Source organism: Ipomoea triloba, chromosome 13 (genome assembly GCF_003576645.1).
Source record: "Ipomoea triloba cultivar NCNSP0323 chromosome 13, ASM357664v1".
In the NCBI taxonomy this organism is placed as follows: Eukaryota; Viridiplantae; Streptophyta; class Magnoliopsida; order Solanales; family Convolvulaceae; genus Ipomoea; species Ipomoea triloba.
Genome location: NC_044928.1, coordinates 650,223 through 670,054, shown reverse-complemented (window position 1 = coordinate 670,054; position 19,832 = coordinate 650,223). Strand labels below are relative to the sequence as shown.

The window sequence follows — 19,832 nt, the reverse complement described above, 5'->3', positions numbered from 1 at the left end:
AAGGAATTATGAATATAAAGATCAATATGCCATTAACAATAATAGTTGATAATAAATTATATATATCTGTAATTAATAAACTTTGATGAGGGTAAAATAGTCCACTTGTGTTATAACTTCTTCCCAAATCCTTTGGAAAACAAAACACTAATCTTTTACTAGAATTTTTTTTTTGAAAACAAAGCAATCACGTATATTAATGCAAAAGTGCAGAAATAGAATCAGGGGGGATAGAATCCCAGTACATAGTGTTTGCAAAAGTGAAAGCTGTAGAAGCAAGAGTATGAGCAACAATATTTTGTGCCCTAGGAACAAAAGAAATCGAACTAATAATAAAAGAAGCCAAGCTAATCCTGCAAGCATCAATAGCAAAACCCACGTGTGATGGTACGTAGACTGATTTGTAGACAATGCACTCTGGAGTTGGGCACAATCCGTGAATAAAGAAACCCCCGTGACACCCCTCTGTCTAAGCCATGATAACACCTCCTTGCAGGCCATAGCTAGATTCCGCCATTAGTGGCGAAAAACAAACCGGTAGACGCCCTTCACAGGCTACAAGGAAACTGCCGTCTGACTCCAAAAGAACTGATGCGAACGTCGACTCCTGAGGATACAACCGGTGACCTGCGTCGAAGTAGCACTGGAGCAGAGGAGCCGTAGTGTGCGTAGACGCCACCTGGGCAACGCTTACTCCACTCGACAATGCAGTAGCCACGCCTGGATGAACTCCCCGCCATGCATGTAAGGACAATGCGGCCTTGGTGACCATCGATCTCGGCCGAGGAAGATTGGCCTCCCATACGGCCGTGTTTCTCGCTTGCCAAATAAAATAGAGCACTGCCACAATTAAATCCATGTTATCTTCAGACATAGTGAGCACCAAATTTGAGAACCAAGCAGCAAAGCAGTAGCATGCCACACAAATGTTGAGAAATCACACAACACAAGTGCATGCATGACATTCTCATGTAATAGACCACACATTGGGCATGTAGGATCCATCTCTACCCTCTTTAAAAACAATTTGGTGGTCACAGGTAGGATATCATTAAGGGCTCTCCAGAGAAAAATCTTCCACTTAGGGGGTACTTTGAGTTTCCAAAGGAAATTCCAATGGGCAAAACCATTTGAAGAGTATTCCAATTCCCCAAGAATGCGCCTATAGCCGTTCCGTACAGTATAGCAGCCTTTGGGGTCCCAATGCCAAAACCAGGAGTCCTCGTGAGCGGGCGAAATAGGTAACTTTATAATGCGCAACACATCAGCAGGGAGAAAAATGTCTGTTAAGATAGACAAATCCCAGGAATTTGTCTGTTCATCTATTAAACCAGAAACCAGAGATCCATTCAAGTAGGCTGGCATTGGAGTTTGTATCATTGGACTTGGGTCATCAGGCAGCCAGGGATGACCCCAAATCAAAGTGGTTTTACCATCCCCAACCCTCCGTCTCGTCCCTTCACAAATTAGATCATGTGCAGCCATAATACTTCTCCAGCAGAAGCTAGGACAATAACCTATAGAAGCATCAATGAAAGAAGATCTCGGGAAGTATCTTGCTTTAAAGACTCTCGTGACTAAGGATTGAGGTCTAGTCAGAAACCTCCAAGCCTGTTTCCCCAACATAGCCAAATTAAAGGCCTTAAGGTCCTTAAACCCTAGGCCACCATACTTTCTGGGCACACATAACCTGTCTCAGGCCTTCCAGTGAATTCTTCTATTATTACCTGAATCCCAACAGAACCTGTTCATAGATCTTTCGATTGACTTGCACACTGACTCCGGTAATAGGAAAACACTCATTGAGAAGGTGGGCATAGCCTGAGCCACACTTTTTAACAAGACTTCTTTACCAGCCTGAGATAATAGTTTCTTATTCCAAGAACCAAACCTCTGCTTAATTTTATCTTCAATATAAGAGAAAGCTGCCCTCCTATTCCTTCCAACAAAAGTAGGAAGACCAAGATACTTTCCAAAGTTTGGGGCCTGAGCTACACCAAGAACCTGAACTACCTCACTCCTATGCACCTCCGTAGTATTTCTGCTAAAACACACACTGGATTTATTATAGTTCACAGCTTGCCCTGACATAGCTTCATACTCATTCAGGCATTCTTTAACCACTCCGGCTTCATGTGCATTTGCTTTAAAGAACAGCAAACTATCATCTGCAAAGAACAGGTGTGAGATAGCAGGAGATCGCCTGGCTACCCTACAACCATAGATGGTACCCTCCGCTTGAGCTTTCTGCAACAACAAAGAGAGACCCTCCGCACAAATAATAAATAAATACGGAGAGAGAGGGTCACCCTGTCTGAGGCCGCAGGTGGGGATAACTCGTCCTGTCCTTGACCCATTAATCAAGAAACTATAAGACACCAAAGTAACACAAAGCATGATTAAGTTTACCCACCTTTCTGCAAAGCCTAGAGATTGCATCATTCTGCGTAAGAAGGACCATTCCATTCGATCATAAGCTTTTGCCATATCAAGTTTGAGGGCACCCCAACCTACGAGACCAGACTGTTTCCGATTAAGATAATGGCCCACCTCTGCGGCCACCAGAATATTATCCGTGATAAGTCTATCAGGGATAAACGCACTCTGAGACTCAGATATTAGACCACCCAACATATGCTTCATCCTATTAGCCAATACTTTTGCCATGATTTTGTACACAACATTACAAAGGGCTATAGGCCTAAAGTCAGAAACAAACTCTGAAATACTCTTCTTCGGGATTAGCACCACATTAGTATCATTTAAGCCATCAGGAAAGGTGCATGAATTCAAACATTCGATCACGAACGCAGACACATCACCCCCCACCACATCCCAATAATGCTGATAAAACCCCGGGTTCATCCCATCCGGTCCAGGAGCCTTGCCAGGGAACATTGAAAACAAGGCTACTGCTCTTACCTCATCAATCTCAAAAGGCCGCAACAATACTTCGTTATTAGCCTGGGTAACTTTAGGGGCAACATTTTCAAGAAAAGACTCTACAGGTGCTGAACCATTGGATTGAAAAATATTATCAAAGTAATCCAACACAACAGCATGCATAGACTCACCCTCAACCCAATCACCAGCATTATTTTTAATCTTAGAAAGAGTATTCTTTCTTCTACGGGCAGAGGCATACTTGTGGTAAAATCGTGTGTTTGCATCCACCCCCTTCAGCCAATGCTGCTTGGCGCGCTGCCTCCAAAAGATGTCCTCCTGAGCTTCAAGACGAGACAACTGCTCCTCGACTCGTTGGAACTCAGACAGAGAATCTGGGTCCCGACGGTCTCGTAGCTCCAACTGACGTCCCCGAAGCTGCTTGATACGGTGACCAAACTTATGAAAATGGTCACCGCCCCACCTCGTAAGCCTATCACCACATAGCCGCACACAACTCATCAATCCGCCGTATCTACCATCATGCCACGCATTTTCCACCACTTCTCTACAACCCTCGTCCAACAGCCATGCCATTTCAAATCTGAATCCCCCACGTCTGCCACTAGCAGCCCTGCAGGAACCCTCAACACACAGGAACAAAGCTGAATGATCTGAGGTACGTGTTATGATATTCTCAACATAAGCCCCCTCCCTTTGGGTGCACCAGTTGTCTGTGGCCAATACTTTATCCAATTTCTCCTCCAACCAATCAGTCGTGCCCCTCCCCCTCTCCCAAGTGAACTGATAACCCCTCAACGGCAGCTGGATCAATCGGCAGTCATCCAATGTCTCCCCAAAACCGCGAAGAAGACCATCAGGGTGTAGGTTTCCACCTCGCTTCTCTGACTGATAAAGGAGGTCGTTGAAATCCCCCACCACAATCCACAGAAGCGTCGATCGATCAGCTAGGGCCCTAAGCAAATCCCAGGACTCCTTTCTCCTACTTCGTTTAGGGAAACCATAAAAGCACGTCATCCGCCAATTATTCAAGCCTGACACACTGACATCCACATGATTTTTCGAATAACTCAAAAGTCTTGCAGTATTATTCTTTCTCCACAACAACGCTAGTCCACCACTCAGTCCTACATTATCAACAAAAAACAGACCCTCAAAGCCAAGCTTGACTCGGAGACGCTCAGCGTGAATCCGACCCACCTTAGCTTCCATCATAAACACAAACTCAGGCTTCTTACGGGACACTATGTCCACAATCTCGCGAACTGTTCATGGATTGCCCAAGCCACGACAGTTCCAACTTAAGACACTCATGATGATGGGCGGGTCTGAGAAACAGAACCCGCTATGGACAAGTTTTTTGAAACCTCTGTCATTAACACATCACTGGACATATCACCGCTCCGCCTACCTCCACCACCTGAACCCTCTCTACGCCTTTTAGACACCGCAACCACACTGGCCGCAACCTGCTGCTCCGCGACCTGAACCGAAACAGTGTCAACCTCGTGCCGCATGCTTCTTGCCGGTGAATCAGACTACTTAGGCGGGCCTGTCAAGGGAATAAGCCACGGCTCCCCCACAGCTCTCGGTCCCCGAGATCCACCAGCCCGTAACTCCGCACCATACGGGTATTGCTCCAACGGCATGGTGGACTCCCTAGCCTTCAAGCAAAATTTGTAGGAATGCCCTAACATTCCACAGAAAAAACAATAGGTGTGCAAACTTTCATACCGGAAGGACACCCAGCTGGAAGATTTATCCCTTTTCACCAGATTCATTCGACGTCGGATGGGACGACCTACTGGAATTGCGACTCGTATGCGGTAAAACGTCCGCCATGGTGCTCCGGCGAACCTTTCATCGCAACGCACAAATGCTCCTAGAAAGTTTCCAATTTGCTCCAGCACCAGATCAGATGTATACCCAAGGGGGAGATCATGCACCTGAACCCACATGTCGACCGAATCGAGGACCACATCACCAGGCAGCACGCCATCAACAAGCTGTCGACATATCAACGTATTATTCTCGAACGACCACGGTCCTTCTTCAAGAACGTAACGCATATCGGACTCATGGTAGAAAACAAACATGAATAAATTCGGCTGGACTTCCGGAATTTGAACCCCTTTAACCGGACGCCAGACTGATGCCATCACCTGCCTCATAAATTCGACTTTCACCAGTTTGGTCGTTAAAAAACGACCAATGATTACCCACGTTGCCGCCCCTCCTGCATGAGCCTCCTCGCCATCAACAACAGGCTCGAAGCTCTCTGCTTCGTCTTCCAGCACCATATCAGCCCACCGTTCAGTTAGCCTCCCAACACCTACATCATCCGCAGCAGCCGCCATGCAAACAAACAAACCCCGCTCGACGTGAACGTAACAGAGAACCGTCGATAAACGAACGGAAGAAAGTAAAGAACGTGAAAACCTGGGAAAAACCCTAAGAGGAGAGAAAAAACCCTAGATAACTAGAGAGAGAATTTTCTATGTGTGTGTATATAAGTATAAAGAGATATAGTACATAATAGTAGAATGGCGGAGTCCTTTTACTAGAATTTTGTTTTCCTTCACTTTTAGAAAGTTGAATTCCAATGAAAACTGTTTTCCATATAACCAAAGAACATAAAAACATGGATGATGGGAGTGGGTTCGAGCCTCAGTGGAGGCAACTGTTGACTCTTTGTGCTTCAGTAGGTTAGAAAAGTAGCTATGAATAGATACTACATTGTAATAGAGCCAGTAATATTAAAAAAGAACATAAAACATCATTTTCCTCGCTAATAGGAAAATCTTTTCCATCCAACCAAACACCCATGTCAAGACTTAAATCAAGGCGCAAGCGTCCCCCAAGCCCCTACCCTAATTCCGTCTCCTTCTCTCTGCACTTTGTCTTTGTGTCTCTGTCCGTCTGTCACCCACCACCGGCACCAGACTACCGGCCCACGCTGCCGGCCGCCACCGTCGCACGCTATAGTCCGTCACGGGTAAGCCGCCGTCGCACGCTCTATTTTTTTTTCTTTTTAAATATAATGTTTTTATTGCTTCCCCATCTTCTGATAGTTTGTGCAGTGGTTTGTTTTGTACAGTTTAGGAAGTTATGAAGTGTTCAAAGTTGAAAATCCAAATGGTATACCGTATACCTACTGTTTATGTTAGTATTATTTAATTGAGGTGAATATCTGCTAAAACATATTGCTCTGAAAGTATGTTACTTAAAGAACAAAAACTAAGCTAATAATTTTCACGTTTGAGTGAGTGAGTGAGTGAGAATGCAACTTATATTTGGATGTATAAACACCCTCACATTGAGATTTTTTTCTTTGGCACCACTGTATTTTCGGACTTTGCCTTCCTGAGTATTTCAGATCATGTGCTTACAGGGATTTAATTGCTAGAAATGCAGTTTGAGCTGCAAAAACATACTATAACTCTAGTGTATGTTTAGTACTTCTATACTAGGTGAAAATAATTCATTTTTTCTTCTTACCTTTTTTTTTTGTTTTTTTTTTTGTTTTTTTTGTTTTTTTGTTTTTGTTTTTATGATGTTGACTTGTAATTGTATATTTTGTATTGACAGTCAAGGTAAAAACTGGAAAGAGCAACTTGAGTAGGTTTAAGCAGTTTTTATTGAACAGACATAAAATAAGAAGTGCTCGTCCTCAACTGCCTTCTCGAATTGCTCTCCACCATTTCAGTGGGATAGAATGCAGTTCCTCGTAGTGTCTTCTTCATCTGGCTACCTTTAACTTTCTTCAAACCCAAAATTCACCCACGGTTTTTCGCTAGATTACACCAAGAGCCCTTCATGTGCTCCCAGGAAGAAGGCAACTATTATAAGTTGCATCCTGACCCGGACCAGAAGAAAGTTGGGTTCAGCGAGCCGGGGCCCATCTTCTGAGGCCGAGGAGCTCGTTGCTCAAATGATGAACAGTTTCACGGACAAGAAGCCTTTGGTGGCCACTCTGAACAAGTATGTGAAAATGGTGCGTACAGAGCACTGTTTCTTGCTCTTTGAAGAGCTCAGCAAGAGTGACAAATGGCTTCAATGCCTTGAGGTTAGAGCCCACCCGCCCCTTCTTTACAGATATGAAGGTTAATTTCTGAAATATCTGAATATTTGAGGTTAATGTCTTGCCAATTGTTCAATTATTTAATACTCCGTGTGTAAAGTTATCATCTTGATTCTTGAGTAGTGATCAATTGAAAGTGTAATGGTATGAGGATTGTGTTCAGTTTGGATGTGTAGGCATTCAGATGGATGCAACGGCAGCGGTGGTATATAGCTGACAACGGGGTTTACTCAAAATTGATATCAGTTATGGGGAGGAAAGGGCAGACCCGAATGGCAATGTGGTTATTTTCCGAGATGCGTAATAGTGGGTGCAGGCCAGATACCTCAGTGTACAATTCGCTTATCTCGGCCCATCTCCATTCCAAGGATAAGCCCAAGGCCTTGGCGAAGGCGGTTGGGTACTTTGATAAGATGAAAGGGATGGAAAGATGTATGCCCAATGTTGTTACGTATAACATTCTTTTGAGAGCTTTTGCTCAGGCAGGGGATGTTGAAAAGGTGAATGATTTGTGCAAAGATCTTGAAGAGAGTGTTGTTACGCCCGATATCTTTACATTTAACGGTGTGATGGATGCCTATGGGAAAAATGGGATGATCAAGGAGATAGAGTCTGTGCTGACTCGGATGAAGAGGAATAAGCTGAAAGCAGATATCATTACGTTTAATTTGTTGATCGATGCGTATGGGAGGAAGCAAGAATTCGAAAAGATGGAACAGGTTTTTAAGAGCTTGTTGCGTTCAAAGGAGAAGCCAACTACTCCTACGTTTAATTCAATGATTACAAATTATGGAAAAGCACGGCTCAGGGATAAGGCAGAAGGGATTTTCGAGAACATGACTGATATGGGGTACAAGCCAAGTTACATCACGTATGAATGTCTCATTATGACATATGGGCGTTGTGACTCTGTCTCAAGGGCAAGAGATATATTTGATCAAATAGTTGAAACGGAAAAGGAAAAGAAGGTTTCAACTCTGAACTCAATGCTTGATGTGTATTGCATGAATGGTTTGAGTATGGAAGCGCATATGCTGTTTGAGAGAATGCATCATTCTAAAATCTTCCCCATTGACTCTTCAACATATAAGCTTCTATACAAGGCATACACTAAAGCAGATATGAAAGGGCTGGTAGAGAAATTGTTGAAATATATGGATGGAGATGGCATCATCCCTAATAAGAGGTTTTTCCTGGATGCACTGGGGGCTTTCGGGTCTTCAACTTCAAGCCAAAAGTCCATTGATAAGAATATTCAGTCAAGAACACAGGCATCTAGGGCAAGGAATTAGTCAATTTTGTTTCCCAGGTAAGTTCCTGTCCATTCAAATTACAAGATAATCTACAGAATCTTGTGTTACGTGCTAGCAAGCACATGATTTGTAGTTGTAGATGCGTGTGTGTAACTGCATTTGTCATTTGGTGCACATGAATCAAGTTAAATGAAATAACATTCTCAGTCTCTGATTCCTTATCAATGAACCATGATTCCTTTTAAATCTTTGTTGCATTTTACATACAAAGAGAACATTATGAACTTTCATGAAAGAAGTAATATAACATATTATGTTAAAAAGAAATTAACTTTGGAATAATGTTGACTCACCCTTCTATGTCCACATTTTCAATATGATTATATTATGATTGTAAATTTGTAAGTTTGTAACATACCAAATACAATCTATGGCTTTAGGGGGACTGAATGTAGTCTTCAGGATTGATCCCAGTGCGCTGAGTAAATGAACAAGTAGAAACGTAATCTGCGGAATCTCTTATCACCAATATTTGCAATATAGCATAGACAACTACCAACAAAATCTGATATTAACTTATAAGTGTGGAGAGGGGTTATGCCCTTTATTTTTGGTATTTTTTCCATCCAAAAAAAAATGGTACCCCTCAGTGAATGATAGAGCTACCGAACATGTCTGTTAGAGGTATTTCCGTGGCAAGATTGATTATCACCTGTGAAGCAATACAGTTGTCTGGGAATGAATATTCAGATTTCTTATCTCCAAAAACCTTTCATAACGTGCGTTGCTGAATTTTCTGTTTGATTGACTGGCTCCAGGCAACTTTGTCGAAAACTCAATGGCATGCCATGGTTTGCACGCCATGGCAAACCTAGACCCCTTCTGTATTGTTGCTCATCTGAGTTCTTGTTCATGCTCTTATATAACTCGTTGACATTAGCTAATGAAGGATCTATGTTACTATTGGAGCCTCTATTAAGCCGTTGATCTATTTTATTACTTCCAGCCACAAATATAGGATCCATCTAGTTTAGATGCTAGATCGTGTTGCTTGTCATTCTTCAATATAATTACCGTTTATAAAATTTTATGTTCGCTTTACTTTTATTTTTATGCAGTGTGTAGGGGGATAGTGAATTATTAGGCACCTTATATATGTTTGTATCTTAATTTTGGCATACATTTTTGCTGTGAGCATGTTCATCACTTTGAACTAAATATTGATTAAATTGCAATAGATTGCTTTTAACCTTCTTAAATTTAAACTGAATATTCAATGTTCTATTTACTAATTTGCATTCCATTTAATATGAATGTTTGTCTGACCTGTAAATTGAATGCCAATGAAGCTCATATGATTTGTAACAGTTGAAACCAAAGTGTTCTATAAGCTGTTCTATATGTTGAAACCCATTTGCGCAATTGCGCAGCAGTATTTGTGTTCTTCAATCCAGGCTGCGAAATTTGAAGGTCTTCATCTTCCAAGCACTGGCATCTAATTTTGTCCACTTCCAAGCTGCAAAATCCATAGGTAATTTGTTTCCCTATTTTATATCTTCAAGTAAATAAACAATATTTGCAGTATTGATAAACTAATTTAGCCATTATTTATAGGATGCCATCTCTTAGTTGTGGTACTTCATTTTTACCCAAATATAGGGATAATTTCCGATGTAAATGTGGTGATTTATTACCCGTGGAGTTATGCTAATCCAAGGAAAATACACCAAACTTGCCCACGTTGTGGAGTGAGTTTTTTATTTGTCAAAATATTGTAATTTAAGTTGTGGTTTTTTTTTTTTTTTTTTTTTTTGTAAATAGAATTGAAATATTGAATTTTGATTTTTCAGAAAAACGAGAGTTGTGGAGTTTTTAGATGTGTTGATATGGATGTGTTTAACCGTGTTATACGGGGTTATTAAAACAGCTAGACAAGTGGGAGATTGATTTGTGCCCAACGACATTCTTGAAGACATTGTAGGATTTCTTCTCCAAACGAGTCGCATAGTAAAATTTCTTTGCTGATTACATTGAAGATTTTAGGGCTTTTGTTGATTTGGGAGGAAAGTATTTTGCCTAAGGGGGAAACATGTTATATTGCATACACGTTTTATTTAGGAATTTACTTTTTTACTCTTGGAATTAACTCTGTCAACATATCACTAATGCCAGGGATCAAACTCGCCACTTCACTTATAATTGAAAGACTAAAAATTGATACGGTAATAACTCCTTGAGTCATCACTACGGTTATAGCTCGAGGGCCAAACTCGCCATTTTCTCTAATTTAGTACCAAAGTCTAAACATTTTCTTTGCTCACTAATTATCGCCATTTTCCCTAATTTAGTACCAAAGTCTAAACATTGCTCACTAATTATCAAGCACTTGAGCGATGACAACATGATGGGTTAAGAGATGTATTGGGTTGTAGGAAATGGTCTCAACCCAATGGAATTCAGTTTAGTGACGAAATACTCTAATCTTTCTTAATGAACTTTAAGATCCATTAAAAATTCTTAACAAAAATAAAAACCTTGAGGCAAAAATTATCAATATAAGCCTTTTTTTTTTTATAAATATTTTTATGTGGGAATCCGCGACTACTATCCAAGAATGTGCGAATATAATAGTTCACAAACCATACATGACATGTGAATTGTATTAGAAAAATTGTGCGACGGGCTCAACTAAGAAAGTATTAGTAATAATTAAATTCTTAATATTCAAGTACAAAAATCATAGTTCACTTATTTTGTCACCCATCCCAATCAATTTTTTCTTTTATTACTCTTATATTAAATTGTTCAGCTATTCAAATACACAAGCAAAAATATGACATGGGAAACCTCAAAGAAATTGTGCAAGGAGTAAAGATTTTGAGGTCAGAAGTCTTGGTCATGAATATAAACTTCGTAATTACGGAGTATTAATTTAATTGGTGAAACATTGACTGTATTGGAGATATTGTAAAATATTATACATTGACTGCACTTGAGGGCAAATTATATCATGTATATATAGTTAATACATTTTGTACCTGTAATTGACAATTTTTGTAATTGTAATTATTATATTATGTGCTTACAGTTATTTGTTTACATGTATAAAAATTATTAACTATAGGTATAATATATATATATATATATATATTTTTTTTGAATACTATGGATTCTGTTTATAGTTACTTTCTCAACCTACTGAAGCACAAAGAGTCAACAGTTGCTTCTACTGAGGCTCGAACCCACTCCATCATTCATGTGGGAGTGTTAACCGGGACACCGGGTGGCACTAGACCCACTTCATCATTCATGTGGGAGTGTTAACCGAGACACGGGTGCCACTAGACCACAAGGTCTAATTGAACGTACATAATTTTTGTATGGAATAAGGGTCAAATAGGCCACCGAACTACACACGAAACTGCAATTAGGCCATTGAACTCAAAAACAATGCAATTGGGTCCCTGAACTACACAAATCCATGCAAATTAACCCAAAGTGACTTGTTTTACTTGATCTTCCGGTTACCAACTTTAAAAATAATATTTTAAAATAATTTTAAATAAAATAGTTAATTAAAACTAAATTTAAAATTAAAAAAAAGAACCCAATTGACTTGTTCCTGTTTTTTTTTTATTTTTATTTTTATTAATTAATTTATTTAAAATTATTTTAAAATATTATTTTTAAAGTTGGGAACCCGAAGATCAAGTCAACAAGTCACTTTGGATTAATTTGCATGAATTTGTGTAATTCAGGGACCTAATTGCATTGTTTTTGAGTTCGATGGCCTAATTGCAGTTTCGTGTGTAGTTCGGTGGCCTATTTGACCCTTATTCCTTTTTGTATTATGATTCACAATGCAATATGAATCACGTACATGATATAACAATGGATAATGAGCCAATGGGCCACCTTTTTGGAAGCTCAATTGGTAAATATATAATAGATCCATTTGCTACTCTTTTAAGACATTACCTGAAAGCTGAAAATGAACGAGCTAGAAGATGGAAGCGAGTCTGGACTTGGTAGTTACTGGGGCGAGTTGACTCAGGTGTGCCTCGTTAACATCCTCTCACGCCTCACCTTGGAGGAGCGATGGAGAGGCCCCATGTTGGTCTGCAAGCCATGGCTGAACGCCTGCAAGGACCCCTCCCTCAACTCAGTTATCGACCTCGAAAGCCACTTCGGCTCCGTCACCGAATTGCCTCGCTATTGGACTCCCGAGTTCGAGCGTCGAATCGATTCCATGCTCCGATCCATCGCTCTCTGGAGCGATGGCTCGTTGAAGGAAATCCGCCTCAGACACTGCTCGGATCGTTCCCTCTCCTTGGTCGCTCAAAGGTGTGGAATCAATCAATTTATGCACTCTTTATACGAACATTTTGATTCTTTTAATTTTTTTAGATTTCTTTTACACTATACCATGTGTATGCGTGTGTTAGTTACTCTTTCAATCATGGTTCTACGAAGCAATTGGAGTGTAGTTAAAAGTAGTAGTTCTGGATTTCAGATAAACTCAGCAACAAATTCTTCTTTTTTAATTTTTATGGATAATCTTAATGAAATTTTATCTAATCGAGTAGAAAGTTTCTGATATCTGGAATGAGCTGAAAGCATGGAGAATTGAATGAATTTCCTCGTTTATATGCAGTGGTGACAGAAAATTCTTGTTATAGATATCAGATGCCATGTTTTGGGATTCATTTTACCTACTGTATAGCACTTTTTGCATTAGATGGTAACTTGGTAAGTCTGAATCCCCGGTTATTTCAATATGAAGTCTGCTGTTATGCTTCTGGCAGCCTTTGCAATGACATTGTTTCATAGAATAGAATTTCGGTAGAGTTTTTATGGTGCATTTGAATCATAATTTTTTATCCTCTGTTCAGGTTGAGATGTAGAGTAGTATCATTTATAGTGTACGTATTGGTAGTACTTGGCATTGTTTCATATAGTTTTTATGGGGCTTGAATCAGAATTTTTTACTGTGGTCAGGTTGATGCATTGAGGAGTATCATTTATCTGTACATATTGGTAATACTTATCATTTACTGCCAAGTCCTTGTATGAGCCTCTATAATATGTCATAGAGCATAGTAATTTTGTGAAGCACTGATGTTAGGTGATAACCAGGGTTGGGAGGTGTAAAATTTCTTTACCACTGCCCACATTTTGATATGTTACGATACATTTGTTTGTGCTTTGATAATTTTTTTTTCAAAGATTATTCTATGCATGGCTACTAATTTATTGATCTTACTATTGCTACAGCTGTGCAAACCTTCAGGTTCTCTCTATTCGGAGTTGCGCTCATGTTACTGATCAAGTCATGGCTAAAATAGCCTCAGGGTGCCCTTTACTTCGGGAAGTTGATATCAGCTACTGCTATGAAATATCTCACGAGTCTTTGGCGCTAATAGGAAGGAATTGTACCAACCTACAAGTTCTGAGGAGAAACCTGATGAATTGGTTGGATCCTTCCCAACATTCCCGCATTGTCCCCAAGGAGTATCTAAATGCATGCCCTCAAGATGGGGATTCAGAAGCTGCTGCAATTGCTAAGTACATGCCTCATCTGGTCACACTTGAACTTCAGTTCTCCAAGCTCACGGCAAAAGGTTTAGACCTGATATCTCAAGGCTGCCCAAACCTCGAGTATCTCAATCTTTCTGGATGTGCAAATCTGAATAGTAGGGATATTATCAAGGCCTCTTGTCATCTGAAAAAGATGAAGAGTCTCAAGAAGCCCAACTTCTACATTCCCAGATCAGTCTACGCTGCCGAGAGGTATGGCCATTGGCAACTTTATGATGAGCGATTCCAAACAGATGTTTTTCGGATTTGACATGCTGGGAAGTGGTTACACAAATAGATATCTATGACTAACAATAATTCCTTGAAAATGTTCTGCTTTATATTTGAAGCCTGTTTGTAGAGCTATTACCTGTGCTACTGTTTCTATTGTGTATTAATTAAGGTAAATACTAAATATAAAATTGCATTTAATATTCCTCCACTGGGAATAATTGTTCTGCTTTGTATATTTAATATTCCTCCACTGGGAATAATTGTTCTGCTTTGTATTAGCCAAGGTCTTTCACTGGGAATAATTGTTCTGCTTTGTATTAGCCAAGGTCTTTCTGTACATATTTTTCAGATGCTATTTTAAAGCTTGTCAAAACCTCAGTAAGTAATCACTAGTGAAAGGTAGAAGGAAACAAAAACACTCTTGTATAAAGCAAGATTTAATATTCCTCCACTGGGAATAATTGTTCTGCTTTGTATATTTAATATTCCTCCACTGGGAATAATTGTTCTGCTTTGTATTAGCCAAGGTCTTTCACTGGGAATAATTGTTCTGCTTTGTATTAGCCAAGGTCTTTCTGTACATATTTTTCAGATGCTATTTTAAAGCTTGTCAAAACCTCAGTAAGTAATAACTAGTAAAAGGTAGAAGGAAACAAAAACACTCTTGTATAAAGCAAGATAGTCTATGGTAAGAAAATTGCCTGGAGTGGCACAATTAACCTTTGCCCCAGGAAAAACAAAACAAAGTTACTATTATCTTTCTACTTTTAATGAAACAATGGCTTTCTACTAGCTCACTAGAAAAACTTTCCTTCACAGTTTTCATATTATCATATAACTAGTAATACTATAGTTCTGTCAATAAAAGAAACCAAAAGGACCTAACAGTGCAGGAAATGTCTCTTCTTGCCATGTGAAGCTTCACTGGAACAAATTCTGACAGGCCTCGACATCAGGTGCCTGTGAATCTATCACGGCTTTGCCAGATGGGCTGGAGTTGACAACACGCATTACAGCAGAAAAAAAGTCTTTCTGGTACAAGTCATCGCTCACCTTCGTCAGGATCTCCTTCATGACACCAAAGTCTATCCCCCCTGCCAAAACTAGTTTTCCGATGATGTCACCAAAATTGGCTGGTGCTTTTGGCAAATCCATGGCAAGATCATCTAACAGAACAGCAAATTGCAGGCAACCGGTGCTCAAATCCTTAGAAGAAAAAATCTTCTTAGAAAGTAAGTAGTTGAGAAGTTCTGCTACTGGTTCAACACAGGGTGGGCTTTTGTCTAATCCAAGGGCAATGGCTTCCTTTACAACCTCAGGGAAATATTGGGGGGAGTTCAGTTCCATAACACACTGCAAGGCTTCATCCAAAAGCCGAACGCTGAAATATTCATCTAATAGTGCAACAGTTTTCCTCTTGAGTTCAACTGGATTATATCTTTCTGGTGGAGTCTGCACTCTTTCAGTCGCTGGAGGCCCAGATGCAGTGAGAGGCTGTCTGCTTGAGACAGGAACTTGAGATGCACCACTACCTTGTATGGGTGCATTGGCCTGACCACTCACATGACCACCACTACCCTGAGGAAGAAGTCTTGGATTTAATGATGGTGATCTGACCATAAGTGGCGGTTGAGCACGCCCAGCAGGCTCAATGATTGGTCCATTGCGTCTTGGCATTGAACGTGATCTTGGAACTTCCCAGTTGTCAGTATCAAGTCCAGGCATCCCAGGCATCTTCCTTGTCCCTGGCATTCCTGGCATCATCTGATTAATGGGGAAGCCACCAGGACTCGTACTCCCTGGAGCAATGCCACGAGGATTCCTAATACTTGCAGTAGCACCGGGTCGCAAGCCCAAATTCTTCTCTGCCTCTGAATGAATCTCAGTGATAGTTTTGGCTTTAATCTCTTCACGCCTTGGAACCCAGTGATTTGCACGCAAGTCAAGAACATCACGGATCATGAACTTAAGCCGTGCAGCCAACTTAGGATTTGTGGATAACTCTTTCATTCGGTTAAAATACATGTCATTGATATGTCTTGACTTTTTGTTATCATCAAGCTGTTTACCGATGGTGTTGAAGAACTGACATATAGCTTCAACATTCTCCTCTTCTGGGCAGCTTTTCGGATCCTGCCCTAACAGTTCCTGTTGAAGTTATAAAACATGCAAGATACAGTCTTGATCATTTGATAGACAACAAAATAGGGATATGACGGAAGAGAGAGTTACTAAGGGCACCACATACCTGAACAATGTGATGAACAACTTTTTCAGGAACCATCTTTTGCTTCAAAAGCTCTCCAATAAGACGCATGTTTCCAAGAGTGCGCAATTTGACCAACCTTTCTTTATCTCTGCGTTCCGACTCCTGCTCAGGAGCAGTCATCTGTTGCACCTCTTCTCGCAGCTTGTCAGCACCTTCAAAGGCCTCCTGGCAATTATTCAAGAGCACTCGCTTAAACGTTACTTCTCTTCCACCAGGTTCATCAGATGGAAATGGAGGCAGCTTCTCATTGAGGTCTGAACACAAGTGGGCATACATCTGGCAAAATGTTGGCTCCAGTACAGCCTTGTCAAATATCAAGGTAATAACATCCTGAGGGTATTATGCAATCAAGGAGTTAGATAACGATTGAGCTTTTGGGACAAGAAAGAAAGTTAAAACTACAAAGAACTACTAACAAAAAGAGAAACAAATAAAGTAAGAGTAATCCATTAGACAAGTAAAGCGGGCATGGGAGAACCTTCAAAATATCGGCACTAGTTATCCCAGCATCTATAAGCTGTCCTTTAAGGAGATCAAACTTTTCAGGGGTCAGCTTGTTAAGTATGCTGCAATTATAAAAAAGAAAAGTCAGTATCAGAAAGTGTAAGCGGACACAGTTGTAAAAGCACAAATTTAAGGAAGTCAAAAAGGACACCCACGACCAAATTAGGTGTTCAATAGAATGCAATGTGATAAACAGAATAAAGAAAGATGTGTATTACCCCTTTATGGTTTTCAAAACGCGTTCCTTTTCAGAAACATTGCCCCTTCTGGCGGACCATGGTACCTCAGCTTTGATTAGAGCAGGAGCTGGTCCTCCCTGATTCAAATCAACAGAAAAACAGAGTTCCTCAGAGACCAACAGCAACTATGTATGATAGAGATAATCGGCTAACTTTATCACCAAACTGGATTTCACGAATGAAAAACAGAGTGTACATAAAATAGTGCAAACACACTCACACAGTACTAGTAAAACATATTTTATCTTAAGGCATGAAGATAATTTATTAAGCAGCGCCCTTTTTAAAGTATGACTCCATATTAAACAACAGTTTTTAAAGAGAAGCAGTTGAAATCACCAAAGGATACGTCAATAAGCAAATTAAAGATGGATTACCCCTTGGTTCGAAGACACTTGAGCTCTCGCAGCCTCTGGGTTGGGTTGATTGTGCCATGATCTTTCTTCTACCTGCACAGAAAATTGTGCAGACCGGTTCCGCCAATCACGGTTATCAGGTTCAGTATAACGGATTTGGGATTGATTTTGTAACTGCAAAAAAAATATAACCATATTAGATAACAAAAAGATAAGTACAAATTGTTCACGCAAATCATTAAATTATGCATAAAATTGGAAAAATGAACTTTGCTATCACATATATCAGTCACCCACATTGTTTTCTCGATGGGCCCGATTGGCATTTTCACCAAATAGTTCAGATTCAACTTCCCGTTTGGCTTTCAATATTCCCTCAAGGATATCGACCACCTGGTAGAGAACATCAAATGTCAGATGGGCACTAGAATGATAATTAAAAGCAGGAGTAATAATGGAGTTCCACTATTATTTTTAGGGAATCAAACCACTCCCCACTATGCAAAGGCCGATAGGAAAATGTAAATACAATGGTAACAAAGTATACAGCTTACTGGATCTATCATTATGTTGTGGACCATGATCCACCCTGCAAGATACACCACTAGCATACATGTTCATTTTTAATATAAAAAAGGTTTATTTTTATATATTGAATGTTCATTTTTAACATAAAAATGAACCTTTGGTATATTAAAAATGAATATTTACAGTAGTCCACATATAATTTGCCTAACTAAATCAATAAGGCCTCAAGGGTAAGAATCCTAGCCATGTATCCCAAATGGTTATAAAGTAATTGGCCCAGCCTGGTCCACTAGGACCTTTAAATGAGGAAGGGTAAAATTCTAATTTCTAGCCTTGATGGCCATGAGAAGGAAACAATAAATACTCAATATGTGATTCTTACCTCCCTTAATTGAAGAAGCTGCTCTCGAGTATATCGAATGCATTCCCGTGCCTCAAATTGAGAATCTCCAGTCTACAATTATAGAATAGTATTAAACACAAAATGCTTTTGAACATAAGTTGCTCCTAGTAAAAACAGCGCACTGTGCACTTTGCACTACAATGGGCAAAAGCAAAATTCTTTGGCTGTGTTTTTTAATGTACATGTTCATACTTTGCTCAACATAAGATTCCAACTTTACATAAAAATTTTAGTCTTGAATTTTGACCCCCAATCCAGAGACACATTCAATGGAAGATTCCTACTTTACTGGTAAAATTAATGCGAATATAACTCATTTAGGACACCAAGCAAAAAGAATCTACCAATGCATAGTACTGCACATGTTAGCATATTTGACAAGGCAAACATTAATACAAGGAATAATGAACTTCATGCATACAAGATACCACTAGCCCAAACTTCAATCTTAAACCAAAAACCCTAATCACATCCGAATTCATGCAATGTAGCCAGATTGACAAAATTGGTACTAGTATACAAATTTTCTTCCTAAAAATCTGATATAAACCAACAAAACAGACGATTAGGGTTCAACCAAAACACTTCATTAGATAGAGAAAAGAGTAACGGATCTAGGAAAGCCGATTAAACGACTAACCTTGAAGGAATGGAGAGCAGAAGAGCCGCCATGAGGGCGAAACACAGGGAGATCAAAGCTAGCAGTCGATGAGGAATCAAAGCGAGGCCCAAGCACTCTGCTTCCTCCTCCTCGGTTTCCACCACCTGGTCTCAAGCTCAAAACCGTCTGCGCAGTCTGCATGGCTCAATGCTTCGCCGTCCGAACAACTCAGTAGCAAACTCACCGCCGGAACAAATGGAATTCAACAAAGCAAGAATCGGAAACCTAGCTGGATATGCGTAGATTTCGTCTACACGGACACGGGCGTATATATATATAAAGATTACTGCTCCTATCCTACTGGGAAAAGGAATGGGGGCGGGGAAATCCGGAAATGGTTGGGTATGATGTAAGAAGAGAAAAACCCTTTTTTCAGTGGAACTTATACATTTTATTTTTGGCATAATTTATTAATTTTTTTTTTTTTATAGTAATATTGACTCTTGTTACAATGCACTATATGTTCATAACTACTATCTCAACCTACTGAAACACAAAGAGTCAATATTACCTCCACCGAAGCAAGAACTCGCCCCCTTTCATATGGGAGTGCAACTGGGTGTCACAAGACCACAAGGTCTTGGAATTTTTTTTTTAAATCATCAAAATACATAAATTTTACATATCCGATTTAACTATGGTAATAATTAATATAAAGTCAAATTCTATATATTTAATTAGTACCAATAGATAACTGTGCGATATAACCTCAAAAGAAGGCCAGGTGACAGTGGCCAAGCTTGTAGTTGCAGCTTCAGTGTTAATGAGGGATCGTCACATGGGAGTAAATGAGGTATTGTAGTTGCAGCTCGATTGTTAATGA

At 39.9% G+C, this 19,832-nt stretch overlaps 4 protein-coding genes across 14 annotated transcripts; 2 read left to right on the top strand and 2 right to left on the bottom strand.

Annotated features, from left to right (window-relative positions):
• Positions 1-4,442: 4,442 nt before the first annotated feature.
• On the bottom strand, positions 4,443-5,261 carry LOC116002287. Its single transcript, XM_031242390.1, has one exon. It carries the CDS (start codon positions 5,259-5,261, stop codon positions 4,443-4,445), a length of 819 nt encoding a protein of 272 aa, XP_031098250.1.
• A 500-nt stretch (positions 5,262-5,761) lies between these two features.
• LOC116002704 (pentatricopeptide repeat-containing protein At4g39620, chloroplastic-like) lies at positions 5,762-10,380 on the top strand. Of its 11 annotated transcripts, none has more exons than XR_004094533.1 (6): positions 5,762-5,899; positions 6,493-6,970; positions 7,162-8,294; positions 9,669-9,769; positions 9,898-9,986; positions 10,089-10,380. XR_004094533.1 is itself a non-coding variant. In XM_031242872.1 (4 exons), the coding sequence occupies exons 3-4, from the start codon at positions 6,836-6,838 to the stop codon at positions 8,275-8,277; spliced, it is 1,251 nt and encodes a 416-aa protein (XP_031098732.1). In that variant the 5' UTR covers positions 5,762-5,899; positions 6,002-6,042; positions 6,493-6,835; the 3' UTR covers positions 8,278-8,866. The 11 variants fall into 11 exon arrangements, 4 of the variants coding, with proteins under 4 accessions (XP_031098732.1, XP_031098730.1, XP_031098731.1 ...); XR_004094534.1 differs by having other exon boundaries at positions 9,853-9,986; XR_004094536.1 differs by lacking the exon at positions 9,898-9,986 and having other exon boundaries at positions 9,672-9,769.
• Positions 10,381-12,226: 1,846 nt separating this feature from the next.
• LOC116001658 (F-box protein SKIP1) lies at positions 12,227-14,283 on the top strand. The gene is made up of 2 exons (XM_031241557.1): positions 12,227-12,582; positions 13,513-14,283. The coding sequence occupies exons 1-2, from the start codon at positions 12,230-12,232 to the stop codon at positions 14,084-14,086; spliced, it is 927 nt and encodes a 308-aa protein (XP_031097417.1). The 5' UTR covers positions 12,227-12,229; the 3' UTR covers positions 14,087-14,283.
• A 409-nt stretch (positions 14,284-14,692) lies between these two features.
• LOC116002451 (eukaryotic translation initiation factor) lies at positions 14,693-19,346 on the bottom strand. Its single transcript, XM_031242593.1, has 8 exons — positions 18,989-19,346; positions 18,328-18,399; positions 17,715-17,810; positions 17,439-17,591; positions 17,041-17,138; positions 16,797-16,884; positions 16,298-16,648; positions 14,693-16,197 (listed from the first exon to the last, which is right to left on the bottom strand). The coding sequence occupies exons 1-8, from the start codon at positions 19,148-19,150 to the stop codon at positions 14,971-14,973; spliced, it is 2,247 nt and encodes a 748-aa protein (XP_031098453.1). The 5' UTR covers positions 19,151-19,346; the 3' UTR covers positions 14,693-14,970.
• Positions 19,347-19,832: the final 486 nt, after the last annotated feature.

What these genes read in the sequence shown, in the direction of transcription:
- LOC116001658 (XM_031241557.1), top strand. Translation starts at nt 12,230, where the DNA reads ATGAACGAGCTAGAAGATGGAAGCGAGTCTGGACTTGGTAGTTACTGG. An exon ending in CTCTCCTTGGTCGCTCAAAG is followed by an intron (nt 12,583 to 13,512) that starts GTGTGGAATCAA and finishes CTATTGCTACAG; the next exon opens with CTGTGCAAACCTTCAGGTTC.
- LOC116002451 (XM_031242593.1), bottom strand. Translation starts at nt 19,150, where the DNA reads ATGCAGACTGCGCAGACGGTTTTGAGCTTGAGACCAGGTGGTGGAAAC. An exon ending in GTTTTGAAAACCATAAAGGG is followed by an intron (nt 16,885 to 17,040) that starts GTAATACACATC and finishes TTATAATTGCAG; the next exon opens with CATACTTAACAAGCTGACCC. An exon ending in CTAGTGCCGATATTTTGAAG is followed by an intron (nt 16,649 to 16,796) that starts GTTCTCCCATGC and finishes TAATACCCTCAG; the next exon opens with GATGTTATTACCTTGATATT.
- LOC116002704 (XM_031242870.1), top strand. Translation starts at nt 6,836, where the DNA reads ATGATGAACAGTTTCACGGACAAGAAGCCTTTGGTGGCCACTCTGAAC. An exon ending in AATGGCTTCAATGCCTTGAG is followed by an intron (nt 6,971 to 7,161) that starts GTTAGAGCCCAC and finishes TTGGATGTGTAG; the next exon opens with GCATTCAGATGGATGCAACG.
- LOC116002287 (XM_031242390.1), bottom strand. Translation starts at nt 5,261, where the DNA reads ATGGCGGCTGCTGCGGATGATGTAGGTGTTGGGAGGCTAACTGAACGG.